Here is a 23,634-nt window from a genome sequence, read left to right as displayed (position 1 = left end):
TGAACAGCCCTCTAGATAACGTTGTTAGCAAAACATTTAACACATTTCCACTGCTACGACAGAGGAGGCGCCGACGGCTTCTTACATAATGACATTTAATCCAAAAGTACAATCTTATTAAGGTACGCTGCAGTACAACGCATGACATAAAAGTATTTTCAAACTTGAGTTTTATTACATACAATAGTTTACTTTGTGTGTAGGCTGACCCAACCCAATTGTTGTTTATCTTAAAATAGATATTCAATGTTCAAAGTCTAAAATGACAAATGTGACAGAAATTTGAAATACTGAACTTAAAATGAATGTTATTAACTTTGCAATCTCTACCGTCGCCTGCTGTCCAAATTCGAGAGATTAGCAATACGTCATGTCGTGCTGGACATTGATTTTAGAAGCTGATAAAACATAATTTTATATTAATAATCACAAGGCGTTATTTCCTAGCCATTGCTTCAAACCAACTGCACTCTTTCGTGTACTAACTCAAGCTGTCATTTCTTACATCTCAGAATTCCAGAACATGGCCAGAATGGATGAAATAAACAGCATAGGTTTGATTATACAAATAGGAAACTAGAATTCAAAACGACTATGCTTTATTATTATATTATTATTAAACTGTACATACTGCACAATGACTCAAGGAAAGAGAGTTTCGTGTATTGGCACTTATCGAACCCGTTTTAAAGCCATCCGATTACATTTCGTGTACCGGTGACAATGGTGGAACAATTCGGAGAAATGTCATTATCGTCGGGATATCAATGATATCCTTTTAATTTGAAACCTGTTTGATAAGTGCCAGCTCTCGGTCCTTGAACCACTGTAAATTTTTATTATTACACAACAATTGTGTAACGATCGGGTTACATTTTTATTACAATTCTTAAAGGCCTCCATTCTGAGAGTTCAAATCGTCTTGACAAGCCGGGGACGAAACGATTTTATTTCATTTGATTATGATCTTTTTCCTCGTTCTTGGTAAAATTGCTGTTGATGGTGAGGATATAAACTATGGATAAGACTGTCGAACCGTGTTCGCAACCCAACATATTTTCTGCCATTTTTTTTAGCGACCATTTTCTTGGGTTAATTCCATTTCCTTTCATGGTCCCAGAATATCAAAAGCTACCCCTTTGTCCGTCTCAGAAATGCTATCTTGGTAAAGAGATATCGTTTCATTAACCATTTTATTTTTAATTGTTTAAAATGAGTAATTAAATTCGCGTGACTTTTGCCCCCACCCAATGTGTATGTGTGTATATATTATAAACACGCACAGCCCTTGGTGTGTCTGATTTTATATACATAATATAAATATATCCACACACACATTTGCTTATGTATGTGTGACTATGTATATACACACCCCCTTTGGTGTGTGATTTATATATATATACATATATATATATATATATATACATACATATATATATACATATATATATGTATATATATATATATATATATATATATATATATACACACACATACATACACATTCACACACATTTGTACATGTGTGTACATTTGTTTGTATGTTTACGTGTGTGTATATGTACCTGCACATATACACACATTTGTGTTTGTTTATTTGCATGTTTACTTGTATGTATATATGTTTGTGTATATATGTATATTTGTGTATATCTTATATGTGCGCATGTATATGTGTATATATTATAAACACGCACATCCTTTGATGAGAGTGATTTTATATATAAATATATCCACACAGACATACACACAATCTGTATATGTGTGACTATATATATATACACACCCTTTGGTGTGTGATTATATATAGACACATACATACACGTATATTTGTACATATGTATACATTTGTGTGTATGTATGTTTACGTGTGTGTATATGTACCTGCACATATACACACATTGTGTATGTTTATTTGCATGTTTACTTGTATGTATATATGTTTGTGTATATATGTATATTTGTGTATATCTTTTATGTGCGCATGTATATGTGTATATATTATAAACACGCACATCCTTTGGTGTGTGTGATTTTATATATAAATCCACACACATACACACAATCCGTATATGTGTGACTATATATACACACACACTCTTTGATGTGTGATTATATATAGACACATACATACACGTATATTTGTACATATGTACATTTGTGTGTATGTCTGTTTACGTGTGTGTATATGTACCTGCACATATACACACATTGTGTATGTTTATTTGCATGTTTACTTGTATGTATATATGTTTGTGTATATATGTATATTTGTGATATCTTTTATGTGCGTATATGTTATAATTATAAACACGCACATCCTTGGTGTGTGTGATTTTATATATAAATCCACACACATACACACAATCCGTATATGTGTGACTATATATACACACACACACACTCTTTGATGTGTGATTATATATAGACACATACATACACGCATATTTGTACATATGTATACATTTGTGTGTATGTTTACGTGTGTGTATATGTACCTGCACATATACACACGCGTATGTGTATGCTTATTTGAATGTTTACCTGTATGTATATATGTTTGTGTATATATGTATATTTGTGTATATCTTTTATGTACATTTGTGTGCGCATGTGTATGTATATATATATCGTGTTATATAACTTGTGTGTATATGTATATATCGTGTTATATAACTTGTGTGTGTATATATATATATATATATGTATCGTGTGTATATATATGTATGTATCGTGTGTATATATATGTATGTATCGTGATATATAACTTGTATGTGTGTGTATATGTATATATCGTGATATATAACTTGTATGTGTGTGTATATGTATATATCGTGATATATAACTTGTATGTGTGTGTATATGTATATATCGTGATATATAACTTGTATGTGTGTGTATATGTATATATCGTGATATATAACTTGTATATATGTGTGTATGTATACACACACACACACACATATATATATGCTCACACACCTTCTGTCTAAGTATGTGTTGTATCGCAAAGGCGCATTATAAGCACTCGCCTGCACTATGAAGACGCCGACATCCACCCGGTTACAAATGCTATGTAAATATGTTAGTCATTTTAGTCTGGGACAATTTTCATGTTTCTATTTTTAATTTAGACACGTTTTGTGCTATGTAAATAATAATAATAATAATTTCTTTATTGGCCACAAGGGCTGAAAAAAGGAAACCTTTAGCACCATACAAAATACAAATGGCAGCGTTGGTTTACATCTACTCGTGTAAAGAACCAGAAAATTAACAAGTCCCTATAGGGGTGGGAATCACCCAGGTGCGACCAAGGATCCACAGATGGGATCTGAATCTTGGTAGCACATATAACAGATCGATATTCACCTCCCTACCCCTCATCACCCGCGCACGCATAAAAAAGCTTTATTTTTCGAAACCGTATCGTTTGAATATTTTTTCTTTCCTCGCTCACGCTTTTTGGGGAACAAAATTTAATGTTGAACGGTTCCCTCTTACCGTGCAACATAGTCGACTCTTGAGAATTAAACATTCGATGCCAATACGTGATCGAGGATCCATCAATTATCGACGAAAAACTTCCTCACATACAAGGGGCAACTTTGGATTACTTCGAACAAACTTCAAAACATCTGGCACTCGAATATTTTAAAGTCAGCAAGTCTAGTCTTCTTCAGGGTGTGCGTAGAGTAAATTCTTCTGTATGGAGCCGAAAACTGGAACATAAAGATCTATTTCTTTACTGCCCACAAGGGGCTAAACACAGAGGGGACAAACAAGGACAGACAAACGGATTAAGTCGATTACATCGACCCCAGTGCGTAACTGGTACTTAATTTATCGACCACGAAAGGATGAAAGGCAAAGTCGACCTCGGCGGAATTTGAACTCAGAACGTAACGGCAGACGAAATACGGCTAAGCATTTCGCCTTGCGTGCTAACGTTTCTGCCAGCGAACATGAAGATCGTCTTGATGGTATGCACACCTACTTCTTATGAGGATTGAAAAGCATCACACGGCGTGAGCGCAAGACCAAAGAGGAGATTTATGGACACATTCCATCCGTCTTACTCCATGCAGAGAATGCGTTGCTAACCACTGGTGTTGATTGAACTACAGGCCAAACCAGGTGTCGTATTTTGGACGTTTCCAAACTCTAACAGAAGACGAAGATCGTTCAATTGCATTGATGTTATTGGTAGACACTTACAGTACAAAATCTTAAGATCTACCAACGTTAATGGTTGGGCGGATTGTTGGAGCAGCATTCGATTGTGGCCGCTTAGAGAAGAAGGATTATTGGACTCCTCAAGGCAAAGTTAACCTGGGTGGTAGAGCCGGAATGAATACCATATGGCATTTTACCTATTTCTTTATTACCCACAAGGGGCTAAACCCAGAGGGAACAAACAAGGACAGACATAGGGATTAAGTCGATTAGATCGACCCCAGTGCGTAACTGGTATTTATTTAATCGACCCCGAAAGGATGAAAGACAAAGTCGACCTCGGCGGAATTTGAACTCAACGTAACGCAGACGAAATACCGCTAAGCATTTCGCCCGGCGTGCTAACGTTTCTGCCAGCTCGCCGCCTTGATGGCATTTTACCTGCTACACCACCACTCTGCTAATTTACGATTTTATTTCATTAATGAACTAAAAAGAAAAATATGGCGGTAGTTCTTCTTTCGAGGTTTTTCAGTGAAACTAAGAACGATATTTTTACCATTCGGGTTTTCTGGTACTCCGTCTCTTCACGGAAAGTGTATCTAAACTATCCAGCCTGTTGTCTACCTGGCAATTCTGCAGAAAAGTCTTGATCGTCCACAGTTAATAAAAAAAAAACCCCACATTTCTCAGCTTGCACTATTCGCAGGCAGTTATACAACAATTTGGAGATTGCAAACGGCATCTCTACAGGGATGTTAATGCTCAAGTAACTCCAGGACTTCTGGTCCACGCGGTACTTTGGCTTCAGATTATCTAACATATCAGTCACTATATCTCTCTACTTCTACCATTAATTTAAGACCATCGGGGTCAAGCTGTTCACTTCTGGTTTTTTTTTTGTTTGTTTTTCATTAAAATAGTAAAAGCTATTCGTAACGTTGCGGTTTTCTATCAAAAAATGGCGTCGGAGCTTTGAACAAATCCCATCTAAGCAGAAATTAAAATCTCATGGTAAAAATCACTGATACTCCATTTACTATCGGTAGACTTCCATTAACTTCACTGATAATATTCCTTGCTACGATACTGCTTTTTGAGTTATTTCTTCTCCTTGATTAGTGACGCCATGATAGAAACTTCTTCTGAATATCGCGATGTAAAGACTGCATTCTGCATCTCGTCCATTATCCATTCCTTGATATATTCGTGTGTCGATGCAAGAAATTTATTTCTGTCGTTGCTTCACCCTTGCCCATCATGTTCGTGTCTCCTTATGGAAATCTATTGTATTGTCGTTAATTATAAAACGGACGCCAAAATAAACAGGAAGAGCTTAATTTCAGAAACTTACTTCACGTGAACATCAACCATGGATGCTAGACAATTTCCTTCCCCAAAGTATTTTGTCGGCCCTTACATACAGAAACAGCACTGATTTAAAATAGGACCTTTGGTGGAGAATCGAAAAATTCTTTTGCCCAACTGCGTGCTTTCGCAATTAGAAGTCTTGGTGAATGGTTCCTTAATACCTACTTTTTTATTCGCCCCGAAAATGTCGACCACAAAACTATATATTTTCTGTTCTGGATGGGAATTATAAAACTTTGAAGTGAATCTCCATTAACTTGAGCCAGACAATGTTTGTAGATATTTTCTGTTGTGGTCGAAACGATTCAACACCTTGGTTTTTACTAATGGATGAAGACCCTTGAATCTACTGAAGCGCATCGTTTTAGAAGCATCAACTTAGCAACTCACTGCAGGACATTTTTAAAATTTTTATTTTTAACAATCCAGCTTGGTTTCATATCTTTCAACGTCATCCTTATCCTTGCTTGCTTTTCCTAATTGTGTTGAACTGGAATCGGTTGGGTTTATATCAAAGTACTGTCTTGAGTTTCAGAACTCATAGGGCCCAGCGATTCAGTTTCCAAGGCGTATAAATGACCGAGATCACACTATTCCCCTTGAACAAGACTCCACTCCATCGCAGGGTCATTCATAGCTGAATGGACGTGAAATGGGGTGTTTTGCTCAAGATGACAACGCACCGTCCGGTCCGAGAATCAAAACCACAATCTGGCGATCGCGAGTGCAATTTCCTAACCACTGGGCTACGCGCCATTGCTCTTGAATCTTTAACCTCATTAATATTTTCAAATTCAACCAAAGCTGACAGTTTAAGGACCATTGGATCACAAGAATGTTTATCGCTTCTGTAAGTGCATCCGATTTCTGATTAACTGTTGTATCTATTATACAGGGTGCGACAAACAAAAAAACCCACTTAGAATCATTCTTGATAAATATTTGAACTGCAAACGCACATTCTACATCAATGGAAACAATGATAGTAACTCTAAAATAAATGGTAAAACATCAGCTACAGGAAGACACCATTTCCACAGGTTTGCTTTCATTAGTGTCACACCAAAATGGCTGTGTAAAATGTGGGAGGTTTTTCTGTCGCAGTCTGTATAATGCAGCGTGGAAGGCGTTTGTAAGCCATTTAAGAAACACACAAAAGCCGTTCGATTCACTTCAACATTTAGTTTAATTTGTCAAAATATTTTCGTCGCTTTAAGACCGCAACCTGTTCACTGACAAAAATCCGTGCAAGTGAATCGAACGGCTTTTGTGTGTTTCTTAAATGGCTTACAAACACCTTCCACGCTGCAATTGTTTTCGTTTCAGCACACGATCCCAGATCAAATCACTTGCTATGCATGTACATCTCCGTAAGTCTGTATATTGATCTATATCAATGCTCTGCAACCGGTATGCCGCGGCACACTGGTGTCCCACGAGACGATGCTAGGTGTGCCGCAGTGTAACCTGAATATTTTCTCCCTATACTTTGTTATATTTTTAGTTAAGGTGTGCCGCAAGTGAAAAAAACGTTGTTTCCACTATATTTAATGTTTTTATTTCTCTTTCTCTCTCTCTCCACACACGGGTATAAGTGTGTATAGGTTTGTACCATAAGTGTGTGTGTGTGTGTGTACAGTGTCATCCTACGATACTGAGGTATCCATTCGTAAATTCACTCGCATAGCTGGTTGGGTTATTGGGGCGGCACTTTTAGGTCCGCTGTAGGCAATGTTTGTTTTGTTTTTGTTTTTTTTGTGGAATCTGGTGGGTGGCAAACGGAAAGGCTGCCTCTGGCGGCACACTCTAGCTACGCTCTTGCATAAATTCATATTGTTTTCGCTAACTCGGAAACTAACAATAGTGTAGCCGTAGTGAGGAGCGATTCCGTTTCGAGTGACAATTTTATGGGAACGGTACTGTAGAAGATTGGGGGCTCGGTGATGGGACGGCGGAAAAATAAAGGGCTATTCCCGTGCGCGGTGGGCCACGTGCGCACACACACTAGTAACATCACTGAAAATTAATAACTATTACAAAATATCGTGTTTTTTTGTTTGTCATTGGACTGTGGCTATGCTGGGGCACCACCTCCGAGGGTTTTAGTCGAATGAATCAGTACTTGTTTTATTTTAAAGTCGGGTGTTTATTCTATCGAATAACCGCTATATTACGGGAACGTAAACAAACCAATACTGGATGTCGAGCGGTGTGTAGAGATAAACACAGATACAAAGACACACACGGGTGTTGTATGTGGAGGCTGTTAGTAATAAGCATTAGTAATGCTATTGTTATCAAATTTAGTACTCCAGGCATGTTCGGTGTATTGTATCCTTCGTTTAATGTTATCAACCTGCAGTGTTATCCGTGTATAAAATTTGAAAAAAAAACAAAAAAAAAAACTGAGAATTTGATATACTTCAAGTGATTGAAAGAATTTTAAAAGATCCAGGAGACTTTTATTTAATTAATTAATTAATTAATTAATCGCCCGCCTCCCGGTTATTTCTGATTTAGTTATAAGACCCAATTTTAAAGGATTGTTTTCTTTATATTATCACGACCCGTCGTGTTGTTGTCGAAGCAACAGGTCAAGTCTGACAACAATATAAAGATGTTCTACTCGTGACCATCACGTCAATATTCTTCTTCCGCAGTATATATAGGATTACATTAGCTTATTTGTCCTCTTTAAAGATAAGATGTGGTTCAAGGAAAATTCTTTTGCTGTTGCTAGCGATTCGGATGCCCACAAAACGTTTTACGAAAGAGATGTTAGTGCTCAATACGTAGACCTACTACCAAAGTCGTTCCCGCCGTGACAACACTGCCTTTTAATTAGACATAGTGCATCAAGGACTGCATATCCCCTCCTTCCCTTTAAAACGTTAGTTGTGGAAGTCTTTGCTGCTATTTCTAGTAGGTCGAGCAGCCACAGAGGGGGTATAGGGGGGAGAAGTCCCTTCCGGTCGGAGATGTCCGTATGGTTACCCTCATCCACCCTACATACATACTGGCCATTATCCCACCATCGCGTTGTCTCTCTCTCCCTCTGTATTACAGCCCCAGAGAGCACCTGTCGTTGCTAAGCCAACGTAAACAAACCACTCTCCAGTGTGTGAAGTTAGAGAAAACAGGAGGTGTACCCGAACTGTGAGTATTTTTGAAAACCGTTATTTTAAGTGGGGTAGATTTTTAAAAAAACTCCGTAAATTTCTGAGATATATATGTGTGTGTGTGTGTGTGTATCAGTAGAAGCTGCTTATTATAATCACTAGTGATGCTTCTGTTATCATATTTAGTGTTCTCAAGCACGCTCAGTGTATTTGTATTATCTTTTGCTTAATGTTATCAACCGGTTCAAGACTTTTAACCTAAAGTGGTCACAATAAGCGAACGTCTCGCACTGAGTGAGAGAGAGGAAAGTATATATACACACATACATACACATCTCACATGCATATATATATATATATATGCACATATATACATATGTATACGCTACATATGTACGAGTTGTGCGAAATAACAGCTAAATCTCCTTAAAATCCACACCAACTTTTTTTTTCTTCATAATCGTATAAATTCCCGTGTGTAGAACACAACTTGGCAAAACTTTTCTGAAGTATTCTTTACCTTGCGTAATGATGAAGTTTGAATGATGGTGATGTCTCGGAGAACTGGATGAACGAAGAACAATTAAGAAAATGGCCATTTATTTATGCACTTCGTGACCTGCCACAATCTGTTGACTACAAATCTAATCGATCTCGGACGGTAATACGGTCATCGTCACAGTTACCCAGTTGGATAAGCAAGAATATATAACAGTCCCTCACCATATCGCTGTTCGCCTAACGCGGTTTATTTAAACTTACGTCGATTCCTCTCTGGTGTTGTTTTGCATTTATAATAAAATAAATATATACAAATCATAAAAAATAATACTAATAAAATATACGGTACTGTTTCTACTTCGCGGATTTTAACCTGTTGGGGGTTGGTAACGTAATACCCGCGATAATCGAGGGATTATTGCTCACGTTGTTCCAAGTACTCGTTTAATTGTCGTGCAATTAAAATTTAATTAGGTCTGCACACAGGCGTGCCTACTGTGTTAAGAAGCTTGCTTATCAACCACCCGGTTCTGATTTCAATCCCACTGTGGGACACCTTGGGCAGTTGTCCTCTGCAATAGCCCTGAGTCAACCAAAGCCTTGTGAATGGATTGTGTAGACAGAAACTGAAAGAAGCCGGCTATACATACGTATGTGTATGTGTGTGGTTGTCCCTCTCCACCATTTGACAGCCAGTGTTGGTTTGTTTACGTCCCCGTAACTCTTTTCAGAAACGAAACTGATAGGGTGGATTTGTTTAAATCCTTTAAAGCTGTGCCCCCAAATGGCCACAATCCAGTGACTCAAACAGAAGATTGTGTATGTGTCTATTAAAATCTGTTATAGATATATATTTTTCATTAAAGTTCAAGTTGTAATTACCAAAATAGAGAAATACTCATTAGGAGTCAAAATTAACGTTTTAATTTTGACAAAATTCGGTATTGAAATAATTAAACAATTTTTACACCACATTTATTCTACATGTTCTTTATTTTTTGTTCACAAACAACTTTTCATGATTCTCCTCCGACCTTTTTCTCTCTGCATATATATATATATATATAAATATATTTTCTTACTAATGTAAGAATATATATAGGTGCAGGATTGGCTGTGTGGTAAGTAGCCTGCTTATCAACCACATGGTTATGGGTTCAGTCCCACTGCGTGGCACCTTGGGCAAGTGTCTTCTATTATAGCCTCGGGCCGACCAAAGCCTTGTGAGGGAATTTGGTAGACGGAAACTGAAAGAAGCCCGTCGTATATATATATATATATATATATATATATATATGTGTGTGTGTTTGTCCCCCAACATTGCTTGACAACTGATGCTGGTGTGTTTATGTCCCCGTAAGTTAGTGGTTTGGCAAAAGAGACCGATAGAATAAGTACTAGGCTTACAAAGAATAAGTCCTGGGGTCGATTTGCTCGACTAAAGGCAGTGCTCCAGCATGGCCACAGTCAAATGACTGAAACAAGTAAAAGAGTAATGTTTGTTTTTTATGTCAAGTTATAATAAACAAACTTAAGAAGTATTCAGTAATTTTTCGTAGCGTACAAGATTACTAAACTTCGAAGTCACTGTTAAACCTCTTGTGGTGTGACAGTGACTTCTCTGCCAAAGGAGGGTTATACATTCCTCTACAGCCTCAGCAAACAGTCAGTTCCACCTTATATGAGACAACAGCTCCTCAACACAAGCCTTCACGTGACTAATGTGTGGACACGGAACGACTGCATGCAGGACGGCTTCATTGTCTGCTTGCATCTCAGATAGATTTGGCTGTTGGTGCTTCCATGCCCGAAATTTACAGGGATGTAAAGAAACCAGTACCAGTTGTCAAGGGGTGGTGGAGAACAATAACGCACAAACATTGATATATATATATATCATCATCATCATCATTTAATGTCTGTTTTCCATGCTGGCATGAGTTGGACAGTTTGACAGGATCTGGTCAGCCAGTGGACCACACCAAAGTCTATAGTCTTTGGAATGGTTTCTCTGGCTGGACACCCTTCCTAATGCTAACCACGTTACAGAGTGTACTGGGTGCCTTTTATGCAGTACCAGCTTCAGTGAGGTTACATAACTTTCAGGGCAAAGGCCCCTTGACTGGGAGAGGTAATCGTAATGAGGGAAGTGGTTTTTGTGCCTGTTGATAAGTTAAAAAGTATGATAGAAGAATAGAGATAGATGTCTTGCTGTAGAGGAAGTACATGGCTACACCATTTGGACAAGAAAGGAGAGCGAGAGAGGCACAAAAACTACTTCCTTCATTACGATTACCTCTCCCAGTCAAGGGGCCTTTGCCCTGAAAGTTACTTAACGTCACTGAAGTTGGTACTGCGTAAAAGGCACCCAGTACACTCTGTAAAGGGGTTGGCATTAGGAAGGGTGTCCAGCCAGAGAAACCATTCCAAAGCAGACTATAGAGCAAACGAGAGAGAGAGAGAGTGATGTGGTGGTGGAAATGTTTGGACAAACCCTCAGGTACAGTGGGGAGGGAACAGAAGGGAAGTGGTGCAGAGGTTTGGACTGGGTAAGGGAAGGTAGAGGGGGATGTAACTGAAGAAAAATGGTTGGAGACAGGGCAGATGTGATTAACAAATGATGGGGAAGGCGAGGAGTAGCTCAGGGAGGCTATGGTAGATATGTGAGGGCTTCGAGAGTGATATCAGGTAAGAGTGGTGTAAATGACAGCAATCTCGCTCCTTTCTTACCTCCTCCATAATGCTCAGCATTTTGAGATTGGCTTTCATTACCTCATTCCATTTCCTCCTCTGCCCTGAGTTTCATCCACTTTAAGTGGTCACTACTTCTTTCTGCAGCCGTCCTCATCCATACACATGACTGAACCAGCTCAGTCTTCTCTCCTGTACACTACATCTAACTCCTCTTAAGTCTAACTTTTCCCTTAATACACTAGCACTTTGTTATGCATGCGCCCTAACATTGCCCATGCAATGACTATACTAGCTTTGTTCCTCTCTAGTCTTTGCATGTCCTTTGCATTTAGGGCCCGCACCTCACTATCATTGCTTTTTGTACACAACATCATACCATCTTCCTTTCATTCAGAGAGAGAGAGATCTTTGGTTGCCAACAGAGGTAAAAGCTCTCTGAATTTTTTTCCCATCTTATTCTAGCAATTACACTTTTGGAACACCCTCCTCCTCTGCTGAGTAGGTCATCTAAGAAACGGAAATTCTCTACAACCTCTAGAGAGCTTCCAGAGCATTTGATTACAATCAGTTACCCATGTCTCCTGTGCATCTTCCACACACAAACACTCCTTTCTCTGTTAACCATTCTGTGATTCCACTGCACTGCTTGTGGGTCCATAGCTTGCACTGCATGGAATTTCTGCCTACACCTTTCCTACATATCAAGCAAGGCTATTTACCTGAAGGTGGTAGAGTCTTGTCTATTTTCTTGCTTACTAGAACTTTGGTCTTTGCTAAGTTAACTTTAAGGCTCTTTGATTTCTGGTTTTGATTCTACACTGGGAATTTCTTTCCCAATTCTGTCACAGATTCCACTGTGAGAGTGAGATCAAAGCATATAGTAGTTCCCAGGGGTGGTAAGTCTTAAATTCTCTATGACCTGGAGGATGATGAGGAATAGGAGAAGGACTGAGAACTTAACCCAGGTGTATGCCTACTTGTATACTAAATTCTTCATTGTACTCATGGTTAACTCTTGCCTTACTAACAACGCCTGTCTACAGCTTTCACATGCTATTCTTCTGTCCCAAGCTTCCTCAAAACCCACCATGTCACAGAGCAAGGTACCCTGTTGAAGGTTTTTCTCCAAGTCAAAGAATACCAGGTACAATGGTTTATTCTTAACTAAGTACTTCTCCCAAGCATAAAGCTGAACTGCATTTCATTGCGTCTAATTCTGTTTTTAAAAAAATTGGGCTTTAACTCTTTCTCTCTCTCTCTCTAACTTTCATGACTTGATTCAGCAATTTGATACCTTTGTAATTCTATCTACACTTGTAGCAGCTGACTTTAATGCTGTTAGGCCAGTCATTGGCGATGACACGCTCTTGAATAATCTGATTGACTAGATCATAAGGTCATATCCTACTCTGCCAGATATCTTAAGTGCACACAGACACACACACATATATATACATATTTTAAATTCGTTAATGGTAATGTTAGGATATGCAAATAAAGCTTCATAATGTCAGCTACCATCTAATGACACTGACCAGTGAGTCAGTTTTTTGGGGTTGCATCATGATTATACAGATATAATATAGGATAAATATAATAACAATAAGTCTAGGATGGAATTAATAAATATTTAATACATCGCTACGCTCGTTTCCACAAATCACATAATTTTGACAGCAAAGTTGGTATCCTTAGGATTAGTACAGTATAGTGCGTATAATACTTGGGCATCCAGTTGATCATCATCATCGATTCATTTCATCAAGCAATTCTGCATTACTGGATGAATCACAGAAGGATGTTTATCTCTTCTTGTCAGTATGGAGGCCAAACTAGCTTATTATTGTTATTTTATATTATATTATATTTAACTTTTTTATATTTTTGGTTAGTTATATATAAAAAAAAAATTAATATTTAAAAATATAAATTAAAAAATTTAAAATTATAATATTTAAATTTATATTATATATATATATATATATTATATGTTATATTTATTTTTGTTTGTTTTGGTTTATGTCTATCACTGTTTGAGTTGCCTAATAGTGGTTTTATCTCTAATTTAATTTACATTTATACTGTGAAATTTAATTTAATCCTATATCTAATTTTTCCCTGTAAGTTTGGATATACTCCCTAATATTATTATTATTTATATATATATATCTATATATCTATATATATACATATATATATACATACACACACATACACACGTGCATGCACACACACACAGCTGTCTTCTTTCAGTTTCTGTCTACCAGATCCACTAACAAAGTTTTGGTTGGCCCAGGGCTATAGTAGAAGATATATGCCCAAGGTACCATGCTGTGGGAATGAATCCAGAATCATGTTTTATATTTGGGCAGGCAGTGGTGATGTGGCAGGTGGTGTGAGCATACTTTTGGTTAGATAAAATAACTGAGATAACCAGAGAGTGAAGGTGAAATTACTGTTGGATAAAACAATAGTTACATTTATCTCTGCCTATGTTTCATATTATGGTTTGGCAAATGATCTGAAGGACCAGTTTTACAAGGTCCTTTTGCAGACTACCTTGATGACAAATGAAAGTGACTTTCCTATTGTAGCTAGTGGGTTTTAGTGAACATGTTGGGCAACACTCGAATGAATTTCATGCTCTGTAAAGGGGTTACAGTGTTTGCTCTAGAAATGAAGAGGGAACAAGATTACCGGAGATCTGACTAACTTCACAAACCCAGCCACCCATCTGATCACCTATCAGTTTAGTGGACACCCAAACCAGATTGACCACATTCTCAACAGAAATAGATTTGATGCTTCATCTAACCAGGACATTGCCCCAGCCTCAGATTTGATTTGTAGCCCTAGGCAAGGTTGTCTTTACGTATTATCCTCTATGCTATATGTCCTTTGTGCTTCCATTAGAACATCCCTAAATTTCTCTTTTGCTGGGGTTTTGTGTTCCCTTTATCTCTCTTTTCTGGACTGGTTTGTTTCTCTGAGTTTTCCTAGCTTGAGTCCGAAATCACCAACTACAAACCTTTGGTTGCGTAATCCACAGACAAGCCAATGCTTTGTGGGTGAATTTGCGAGATGGAAGCTGTGTCAAAGCCTGTCGTGTGTGTGTATGTGTAATCTTTTACCATGTTTCAGTCATTGGACTGCGGCCATGCTAGGGCACTGCCTTGAAATGTTTTCTCAATCGACCCCGGCTTATTTTACTCTTAAGAAGTCTGGTACTTATTCTATTGGTCTCTTTTACCAAACCACTAAGTTATGTGGATGTAAACAAATCACCAGTTGTCATGTGGAGGTTGGGGACAAATACATAGACACACAGACATATACATGAAGGGCTTCTTTCAGTTTCTGCCTTCCAAAACCATTCCCGAGTCTTTGATCAGTCCAGCACTATTGTAGAAATACTTGCCTAAGGTGCCATGCAGTGGGACTGGACCCAGAATCATTTAGTTGAAAAGCAAACTTCTTACCACACAGTCACAGCTCTGTGTTGTGTATTTGTTTCCCCCTCCCCAATACAGCTTGACAACCTGTATTAGTTTGTTTACATCCCTGTAACCTAGTGGTTTGGCAAAAGAAACTGATAGGATAACTATCAGGATTTAAAGAAGTTTAAATAAATGCCGGGGTCAATTTGTTTGACTAAACCCTTTCTTGAAACAAGACAAAAGGTTTTCACAGTCCTTCCACCCATGACATTACTGACCATCAAAGGTGTGATGGGGAAAGTCAGTTCAACTCAAAATTGCTAAATTCAAATGCTTGGTTTGACTTGATTTGTTTGCAGGGCTGGCTGAACACTATGGAAATTCTGGAGTAAATGACTTCTTAAATAAACTACTGCTCTCTGCGTTATTCCACAATCTGAAGGTGGGGGGAAGAGTACCCCACCCTCAGGCTGGAGATGAGAGGAAGCGTACCCCATAAGCTGAAGGGGGAAAGAGTACCTTTCAAGTTGGAGGTGAGGGGAAGTGTACCCAACAAGCTGAAGGTGAGGGAAGGATTACACCATAAGCTGGAGGAAGAAAGAGTGCTCCATAAGGTAGGGTGGGAAAAATAGCACCCCGCAAACTGGAGGAGGGAAGAAAGATTACCCCACAAGCTGGGGGTGAGGAGAAAGATTACCCTACAAGCTGGGGGTGAGGGGAAATTTTACCCCACAAGCTGGGGGCGAGGGGAAAGATTACCCTACAAGCCAGAGGGAGAAAGATTATCCCACAAGCTGGGGGTGAAGGGAAAGATTACCCCACAAGCTGGGGGTGAGATAGCTGTACCAGTACTAAGCTGGTCTTCCTTTTCAGCTAAGTAGATTGGAGTAACACAAAATATAATACTCTGCTTAAGGATGTTACACATTTCCTGGCCCAGAACTTGAACCCATTAATTTTATGATAGTGAAACTAACCACTAGGCTGTGTGCCCTCACTATAAATAAATCATTGAATCATCTGGGATAAATAGTCCTTCACCTGATTGATTACTTGTGCATTGATATAATAGCATTGCATTATTAATGAACTTATTAGCAAATTGATTTATAGATCTTGGAACTGAATCTGAAATATTTTTCAAAGTAAAATGTGGTTTGGTGAGTTTCCTGATGGACAGAAATTGTAAGCAGTAAAATCTGTGTGTGTGTGTGTGTGTGTAGATATTAAGCATGAATGTATATTATGCATGTGTATTTGTGTGTGCGTTTTTATATAGATAGATAGATAGATAGGGTGTAGTAAAAAAGCTTCCTCCAGACATTCCAAACAGCAAATGCATGGAGTGCACCACCAGTTCAGACTTTACAAAACATGAAACATTAATATTAATCGCTAGCAAAGACACAGTAATTCATTTTGCAAGCAGAATATACTACCAAGTACATTAAAGGTTTACAAATCAATATTATGCCTTACTTTTGTATTAGCAGTGAGATGTTCTTATTCTTAAGTTTATCTCTACAGAAAATCAGAGCCACCACTGAAGGAATGTTTCATATATGGATATATCTAATGTAAACAATGCAATCAAAGATAGGAAAAAACAGGTTACAGATGTATATGCATGTTTCAGTTCTTACTGCTCCTTCAACACCACATCCGACCCATCAGCCATCCATGGATGCATTTCTTAAATACCCACTGAGTTTAGCTCTGTAACACAATTGAATAGACTAATTTACATATTAAACACATTTCTGGCAGCTGCTTTGTAAATATTAATTGCTGGTAGAGACATGGTATTTCATTTTACAATGATAATATTCTATCCAGTATTGGGTCATCCCATCAATAATGCAGTTTTTTCAATTACATGAACTAAAGGTCAGAGGGGTATGGGATAAACTACCTGTATCAACTTGCTATAAAAGCAGGTGGTAATTGATACTCAGAAAACAGATTCGATTACATTCCTGGGGGAGAAACTAGAAGTAGTTGATAGTTTCCGCTACCTAGGTGACCAAGTTAGTAGTGGGTGTGGATGCTCAGAGAGTGTTACTACTAGAATAAGAATAGCCTGGGCAAAGTTTAGAAAGCTCCTACCCCTACTGGGGACAAAGAATCTTATTCTTAGTGCAAGTTTTGAAAAGTGCTGTTCGATTTTTAGTTATTCTTTCAAAGCTATAATGGAAGTGACAAAGGAGCATATTTGGCATATTTTGCTTTATGAGTTTTCATATTCTCATTTCTCAGGCTTCATTCATGTATCATTATTTTAATATTTTGATTTTAATGTTTTTCATATTCATTTTCATGTGTCATTCATAGCATCATATTTTTATTTTAATTGTTATATGTCCCACATGTGTTGTAGTGGCCCCCTCTATGTAATGCCTTTATGGTAATTTAAAAGAAATAAAGAAGCTTGCTTCCCAACAACGTGGTCCCAGGTTCAGTCCCACTGCATGGCATCTTAGGCAAGTGTCTTCTACTATAGCTTTGGGCCGACCAAGGCCTTGTGAGTGAATTTGGTTGATGGAAACTGAAAGAATCCTGTTGTGTGTGTATGTGCATATATATATATATATATGTGTGTGTGTATGCGCACATCTTTGTGTCTATGTCTCGCCCATCACCACTCAACAACTCTGTCCAAGTTATAAAAAAATTTTGCTGTAATAATTACTGCTCTATTCTTTAGAGTTTGCTTCTTTTCTGATATATGTTTATTAATTATGTATATATATATATATATATGCAGCATGAAATTTTGTCAGTGAACAAGTCACGGTTTCAAAGCAACAAATATTTTGACACAAATTAAATTTAAATGTTGAAGTGAATCTAACAGTTTTTTGTGTGTTTTTAAATGGCTTTTAAAAACTTTCCACGTAATTGTTTTTGTTTCAGCACACAATCTCAGATCAAATTACTTGCTATGCAAGTACATCTCCATAATATATATATATATATCACGTTGACCGACCAGGCTATCAGATGTTGCTACACATCGCTGGTCACAAAGCGCTTCGCATTGTTTTAGCCTTCAAATGACGCCACTCCGCTGGTTAAGCAAGCAGGCCAACAGAAGAAAGAGTGAGAGAAAGTTGTGGTGAAAGAGTACAGCAGGGATCGCCACCACCCCCTGCCGGAGCCTCATGGAGCTTTAGGTGTTTTCGCTCAATAAACACTCACAACGCCCGGTCTGGGAATCGAAACCACGAGTCCGCTGCCCTAACCACTGGGCCATTGCGCCTCCATATATATATATATATATATGTGGCAAAAGTGCAGCAAGAGCCTAGCTCTTCGCCTGATGTAGTCCCTATTTTGGGCCATCAATATTAAATTAATTTTTAGAATGAGGCAAAGAGTTAGCAACTTGCTCCACTTTTGCCATGTTTCTTTCTCTCCGTATATATGTGAGCTGGCAGAAACGTTAGCACGCCGGGCGAAATGCTTTGCGGTATTTCGTCCGCCGCTGCGTTCTGAGTTCAAATTCCGCCAAGGTCGACTTTGCCTTTCATCCTTTCGGGGTCGATAAATTAAGTACCAGTTACACACTGGGGTCGTTGTAATCGACTTAATACCTATGTCTGTCCCCTCTGTGTTTAGCCCCTTGTGGGTAATAAAGAAATACGTATATATGTGTGTGTATGTATGTGTGTGACATACAAATGTCTTGGAACTGATCAGTCACCAGACATTTAAACATTCAAGCTATGCAGGCTGCTCTTTGTTTTACAGTCAAATAGATACACACCATTCATTGTACAGTGGTGAGTGAGTAGAAAAGAATGAAATTGCAATTTGCATTAAGTTGGGATGAATGAACGTAATTCAAGGAGACGTTCACCTACATTGGCCTCTTGCTTTAGCTGATAATTACAACAAACAAATAAGGAAAATCATTAGAATTGGTTTTGTATCAAGTTTAAAAAAATTTTTCAACTTGTTCTAACATGTTTTGTGTAATGACTTGATGTGTATTCTTGAAGCTTGGAAATGGGGAACACTTAAGGTTGACATAACGACCATTTGAAGATTAAATGGATCTTTCTTTTCTTTCTTTTTTTTTTTGATTTATCACTGTATAAGCTTACAACAACAGTGACACCAACAGTGATCTGTTTCTCTCTCTCCTCTCACACACACTCTTTCCCCTTATCTTTCACATATTCTTTTTCTGCCTCTCTCACTCATGCATCTCTTGCTCTCTCTTTCTCTCTCTCTCTCATACACATATATTTTCCTTTTATCTCATTTCTCACTGCACCTACTTATCTCTGTGTAAGGGGACTTATATTGTCATAAAACAGAGGTGCACTGTGATATGCCGTTTGCAAATTTTTGCTTTATACAGATATCTGATACAAAGTAGCTGCTTTCTCATATATGAGCAAAGCCATTGCTAGAAAGAATCATTGAGTCATTGATGTTGGAATGTGAGGCCTTGTGTGACTCTAGGGCCTAGCCAAAGATTTGCCTGCTGTTGCATAATGCACAGCTGTGGACATCTGGTGAGAATCATCATCATTTAGCATCCGCTTTCCATGCTGGCATGGGTTGGACGGTTCAACTGGGGTCTGGGAAGCCAGAAGGCTGCACCAGGCCCAGTCTGGTCTGGCAATGTTTCTATGGCTGGATGCCCTTCCTAACGCCAACCACTCCGTGAGTGTAGTGGTGCTTTTTACATGTCACCGGCACAGGTGCTAGACGGGGCTGGCAAACGGCCACGGTCGGATGGTGCTTTTTACGTGCCACCGGCACGGAGGCCATTCAGGGCGGCGCTGGCAATGGCCACGATTGGATGGTTTGCTTACGTGCCACCGGCACTGGTATCACAGCTGCAATTTCCATTGATGTTGATCAACTTCGATTTTGGTTCTGATTTCGATTTCCACTTGCCTCAACGGGTCTTCACAAGTGGAGTTTTGTGTCCCAAGAAGGAAAGGTATGCATAAGTCGACTGGCTACATCCCAGGTAGAGGCCACCGGGTTATGGTCTCACTAGTCCTGCCGAGTCTTCTCACACACGAATGAATGATGAAAGATTTCCTAAGCAACTTTTGTATGGTGAGCTGGAAGATGGTAGGTGGCCAGCACGTAAAACTGGAAATGAGGTTCAAGGACTGCCTCAGAATTGCTCTGACATAGGCTGGAGTTTTGGTTGTTGATTGGGAGGGGGAGACGCAAGGTGGAAATATACATATAGGAGTGGCTGTGTGGTAAGAAGCTTGCTTCCCAACCACATGGTTCCAGGTTCAGTCCCACTGCGTGGCACCTTGGGTATGTGTCTTCTATTATAGCCTCGGGTTGACCAAAGCTATGTGAGTGGATTTGATAGACGGAAACTGAAAGAAGCCCATCATATATATGTACTTGTGTGTCACTTCATAACTGGTGTTGGTGTGTTTACATTCCCACAACTTAGCAGTTTGGTAAAAGAGACCAATTGAAAAAGTACTAGGCTTACAAAGAATAATTGCTGGGCTTGATTTATTTGACTAAAGGCTGTGCTTCAACATGGCCACAGTCATATGACTGAAACAAGTAAAAAAGATGAAAGCAATATATATATATATATATATATCTGTGTGCATTTAGAGAGATATATTATCTAGATGGATACCACAGTAGCTCTCAGTTATGTTCCAGGTTACGGCTAACCACATCAATTAGTATTTAATGTCTTTTACAACTAGGAGTTGCCACTCACACTGTAAACTTTGATGAGTAATTCCATGTTCACTTGATTGGATGGTAATATTATCTGGAGTGTATATTCACAATAATTATAATGATAGAGAATATGGAGAGTGGTACATCTTCAAATTTTATTTCCTTTTATTTTACAGTTTCATACAGCATATTTTTATAGTTATGACGATCTACATGTTTCCACTGCACAGCGCATGGGTAGTTGCACATGTATAATTTTCTGTGCAGCTTCATTCAGGGTCCTTTAACTGCCCACTGAAATAATAATAATGAAGCTGAGGTGAAGAACAAGTGTATAGTGTGCTTAGTTGTAAGGCAAAAAAGAAAAGAAAAGAAAAGAATGGGCATCCCCAAATATAGCAATATCCTTTTCAACAGGTGATTTCACATCAGGAATTTTTCAAAACAAATACATCTCTCTCTCTCTCTCTCTCTCTCTATATATATATATATATATATATATATATATATATATATATATATATCATCATCATTTAGCGTCCGTTCTCCATGCTAGCATGGGTTGGACGGTTCAACTGGGGTCTGTGAAGCTGGAAGGCTTCATCAGGCCCAGTCAGTTCTGGCAGTGTTTCTACGGCTGGATGCCCTTCCTAATGCCAAGATGCCCTTATGCTGTAGAAACACTGCCAGATCAGACTTGAGCCTGGTGCAGCCTCCTGGCTTCCCAGACCCCAGTCGAACTGTGCAACCCATGCTAGCATGGAAAACGGACATTAAACGATGATGATATATATATATAGGGAGAATTCACAAAAATAAAATAAAAGATGAAGACAGGTGGTGTAGACAACAAACAGATGTATTAGTATAACACTTGGGAAGTGAAAAAGTCTTTAACATTTCGAGCCTACACTCTTCCACAAAGAAACAAAGAGAGAAAATACAGAATGTCTAGTGGCTAGCAATCTATCACAGAGCATTGAGTAGCAGTTATGATGGTTGCATTTTGGTACGTGGGGAAAATCATCATGACACAGCTAACTCTTTGCCAATATTCACATGGCTTCCAGTCCTCCATGTCAGCCAACGTTTTCTCAACTACAATTTTAACCTTTATGTTCTCAAACACCATTGACTGTTTGCCAACACTTCAAGCTATTCCTGAAAAAGGGGACATGAAAAACAATCATCAAATTTCACTGGCACACACTATATATGCATGTATATATATATAGATATATATATATAGTGGTGGTGGTAGTGGAAGAGACTTCAAATCTAAAGAAGAAATTGTTCTGGTTGGGTGGGTACCTTCATTTCAGGTTAGGTTGATTATTAACTGAAAATAGATACATACACAGTAGGAAATTTCTGAAAGTTTTTTTTCTGTTCATTCAAGCATGAATGTAGAAATGTACGTGTGTGTGTGTGTGCACTGTGTCCATAGATTACCTTTACAATTTGAAAAATTTATAAAATATGCAAAATAAGGTTGACCCAGCAGAGTTTATTGGAAAACAGTTTCGGTAAAAACATCAGAAGACTTCCAAGAGCATTGGTTGTGAAATACAATAAATTGTGGAAGTTGTAAAGATAATTTATAAACACTGTGTGGCAGTACATAGGGTAAAGGTGTTTGAAAGTCTTGGTTTCTTAGGTACGTTTGTTCCAAAGCAACACTTATTTTAGTGCCGTTGACACTGCCAGATTGAATGGTACTTCCCAGGTGTCAAAACCATTATGGTATCCGTGGGGCAGCTGATGATGGAGGTATGTTGGATTGTTGGTATGGCTATTTTTGTATATGTGGAATAGTATTATAACACATCCTTTTAATATCTACATATATATATATATGTTATGATGATTATATGTCTTTATATATATATACTTGTTTCAGTCATTTGACTGCTGCCATACTGAAAGGTTTTTTTTTAGTTGATGAGTTTGACTCCAGGACTTCTTTGTAAGCCTAGTATTTATTCTATCAGTCTCTTTTGCCAAACTGCTAAGTTACAGGGACATAAACACACCGGCATTGGTTGTCAATGCCGGTCAAACGATGGCAGTATGGGGGGGGGACAAACAAAGACACACACACACATATATATGATGGGCTTCTTTCAGTTTCTGTCCACCAAATCTACTCACAAGGCTTTGGTTGGCTCAAGGCTATAGTATTGGGTTGTCTGGAAAGTTCGTGCTGATTTTTAAAGGAAAGAAAAAGGTCAATAAATACTGGCCATTACATTTTTAATCAACCAATTTAATGAACCATTTTGTTGCACGATGCATCTCCATTTTTCCTTTAACTTGAAAATATCCTCTTCCCAGAATTGAGGTGCCTGGGAGGGTAAAGTTGAAAGGTAAGCTACTATAAATCAGCACAAACTTTGCAGACAACCCACTTGCCCAAAGTGCCATACCATGGAACTGAACCCAGAACTATGTGGTTAAGAAGCTTGCACCTATATATATGTGTGTGTGTGTGTGTGTGTATATATATATATATATGAGAGAGAGAGAGAGAGCAAAGGTAAAATTATCTCAACTCAAAATCTGTAAGCAGGAGTAGAACCAATCATGTGAATTATAGAATTACTTTTAATGATAATTTTCCTGAACTAGGTGCTTTGATACTTGAGGTAAAA

At 38.3% G+C, this 23,634-nt stretch overlaps 1 protein-coding gene across 4 annotated transcripts in view; it reads left to right on the top strand.

Moving 5' to 3' along the window:
• The first annotated feature begins 579 nt into the window (after window positions 1–579).
• LOC115222729 (outer dense fiber protein 2) overlaps window positions 580–23,634 on the top strand; it is a 75,234-nt gene continuing 52,179 nt past the window's right edge. Inside the window, exons 1-2 of one of the 4 annotated variants that reach the window (XM_036511912.1) lie at window positions 580–623; window positions 11,217–11,219. In XM_036511912.1, the coding sequence (XP_036367805.1) occupies window positions 595–623; window positions 11,217–11,219 (32 nt within the window). In that variant the 5' untranslated portion in view covers window positions 580–594. Of the gene's footprint in view, window positions 624–6,085; window positions 6,398–8,242; window positions 8,704–11,216; window positions 11,220–23,634 lie in introns of those variants that run through there. The other 3 variants (XM_036511910.1, XM_036511911.1, XM_029793028.2) reach the window with 3 other exon arrangements.

This window comes from Octopus sinensis, linkage group LG21, assembly GCF_006345805.1.
Source record: "Octopus sinensis linkage group LG21, ASM634580v1, whole genome shotgun sequence".
In the NCBI taxonomy this organism is placed as follows: domain Eukaryota; kingdom Metazoa; phylum Mollusca; class Cephalopoda; order Octopoda; family Octopodidae; genus Octopus; species Octopus sinensis.
The sequence above is the reverse complement of the archived record's forward strand: the minus strand, read 5'-3'. Positions and strand labels throughout refer to the sequence as shown.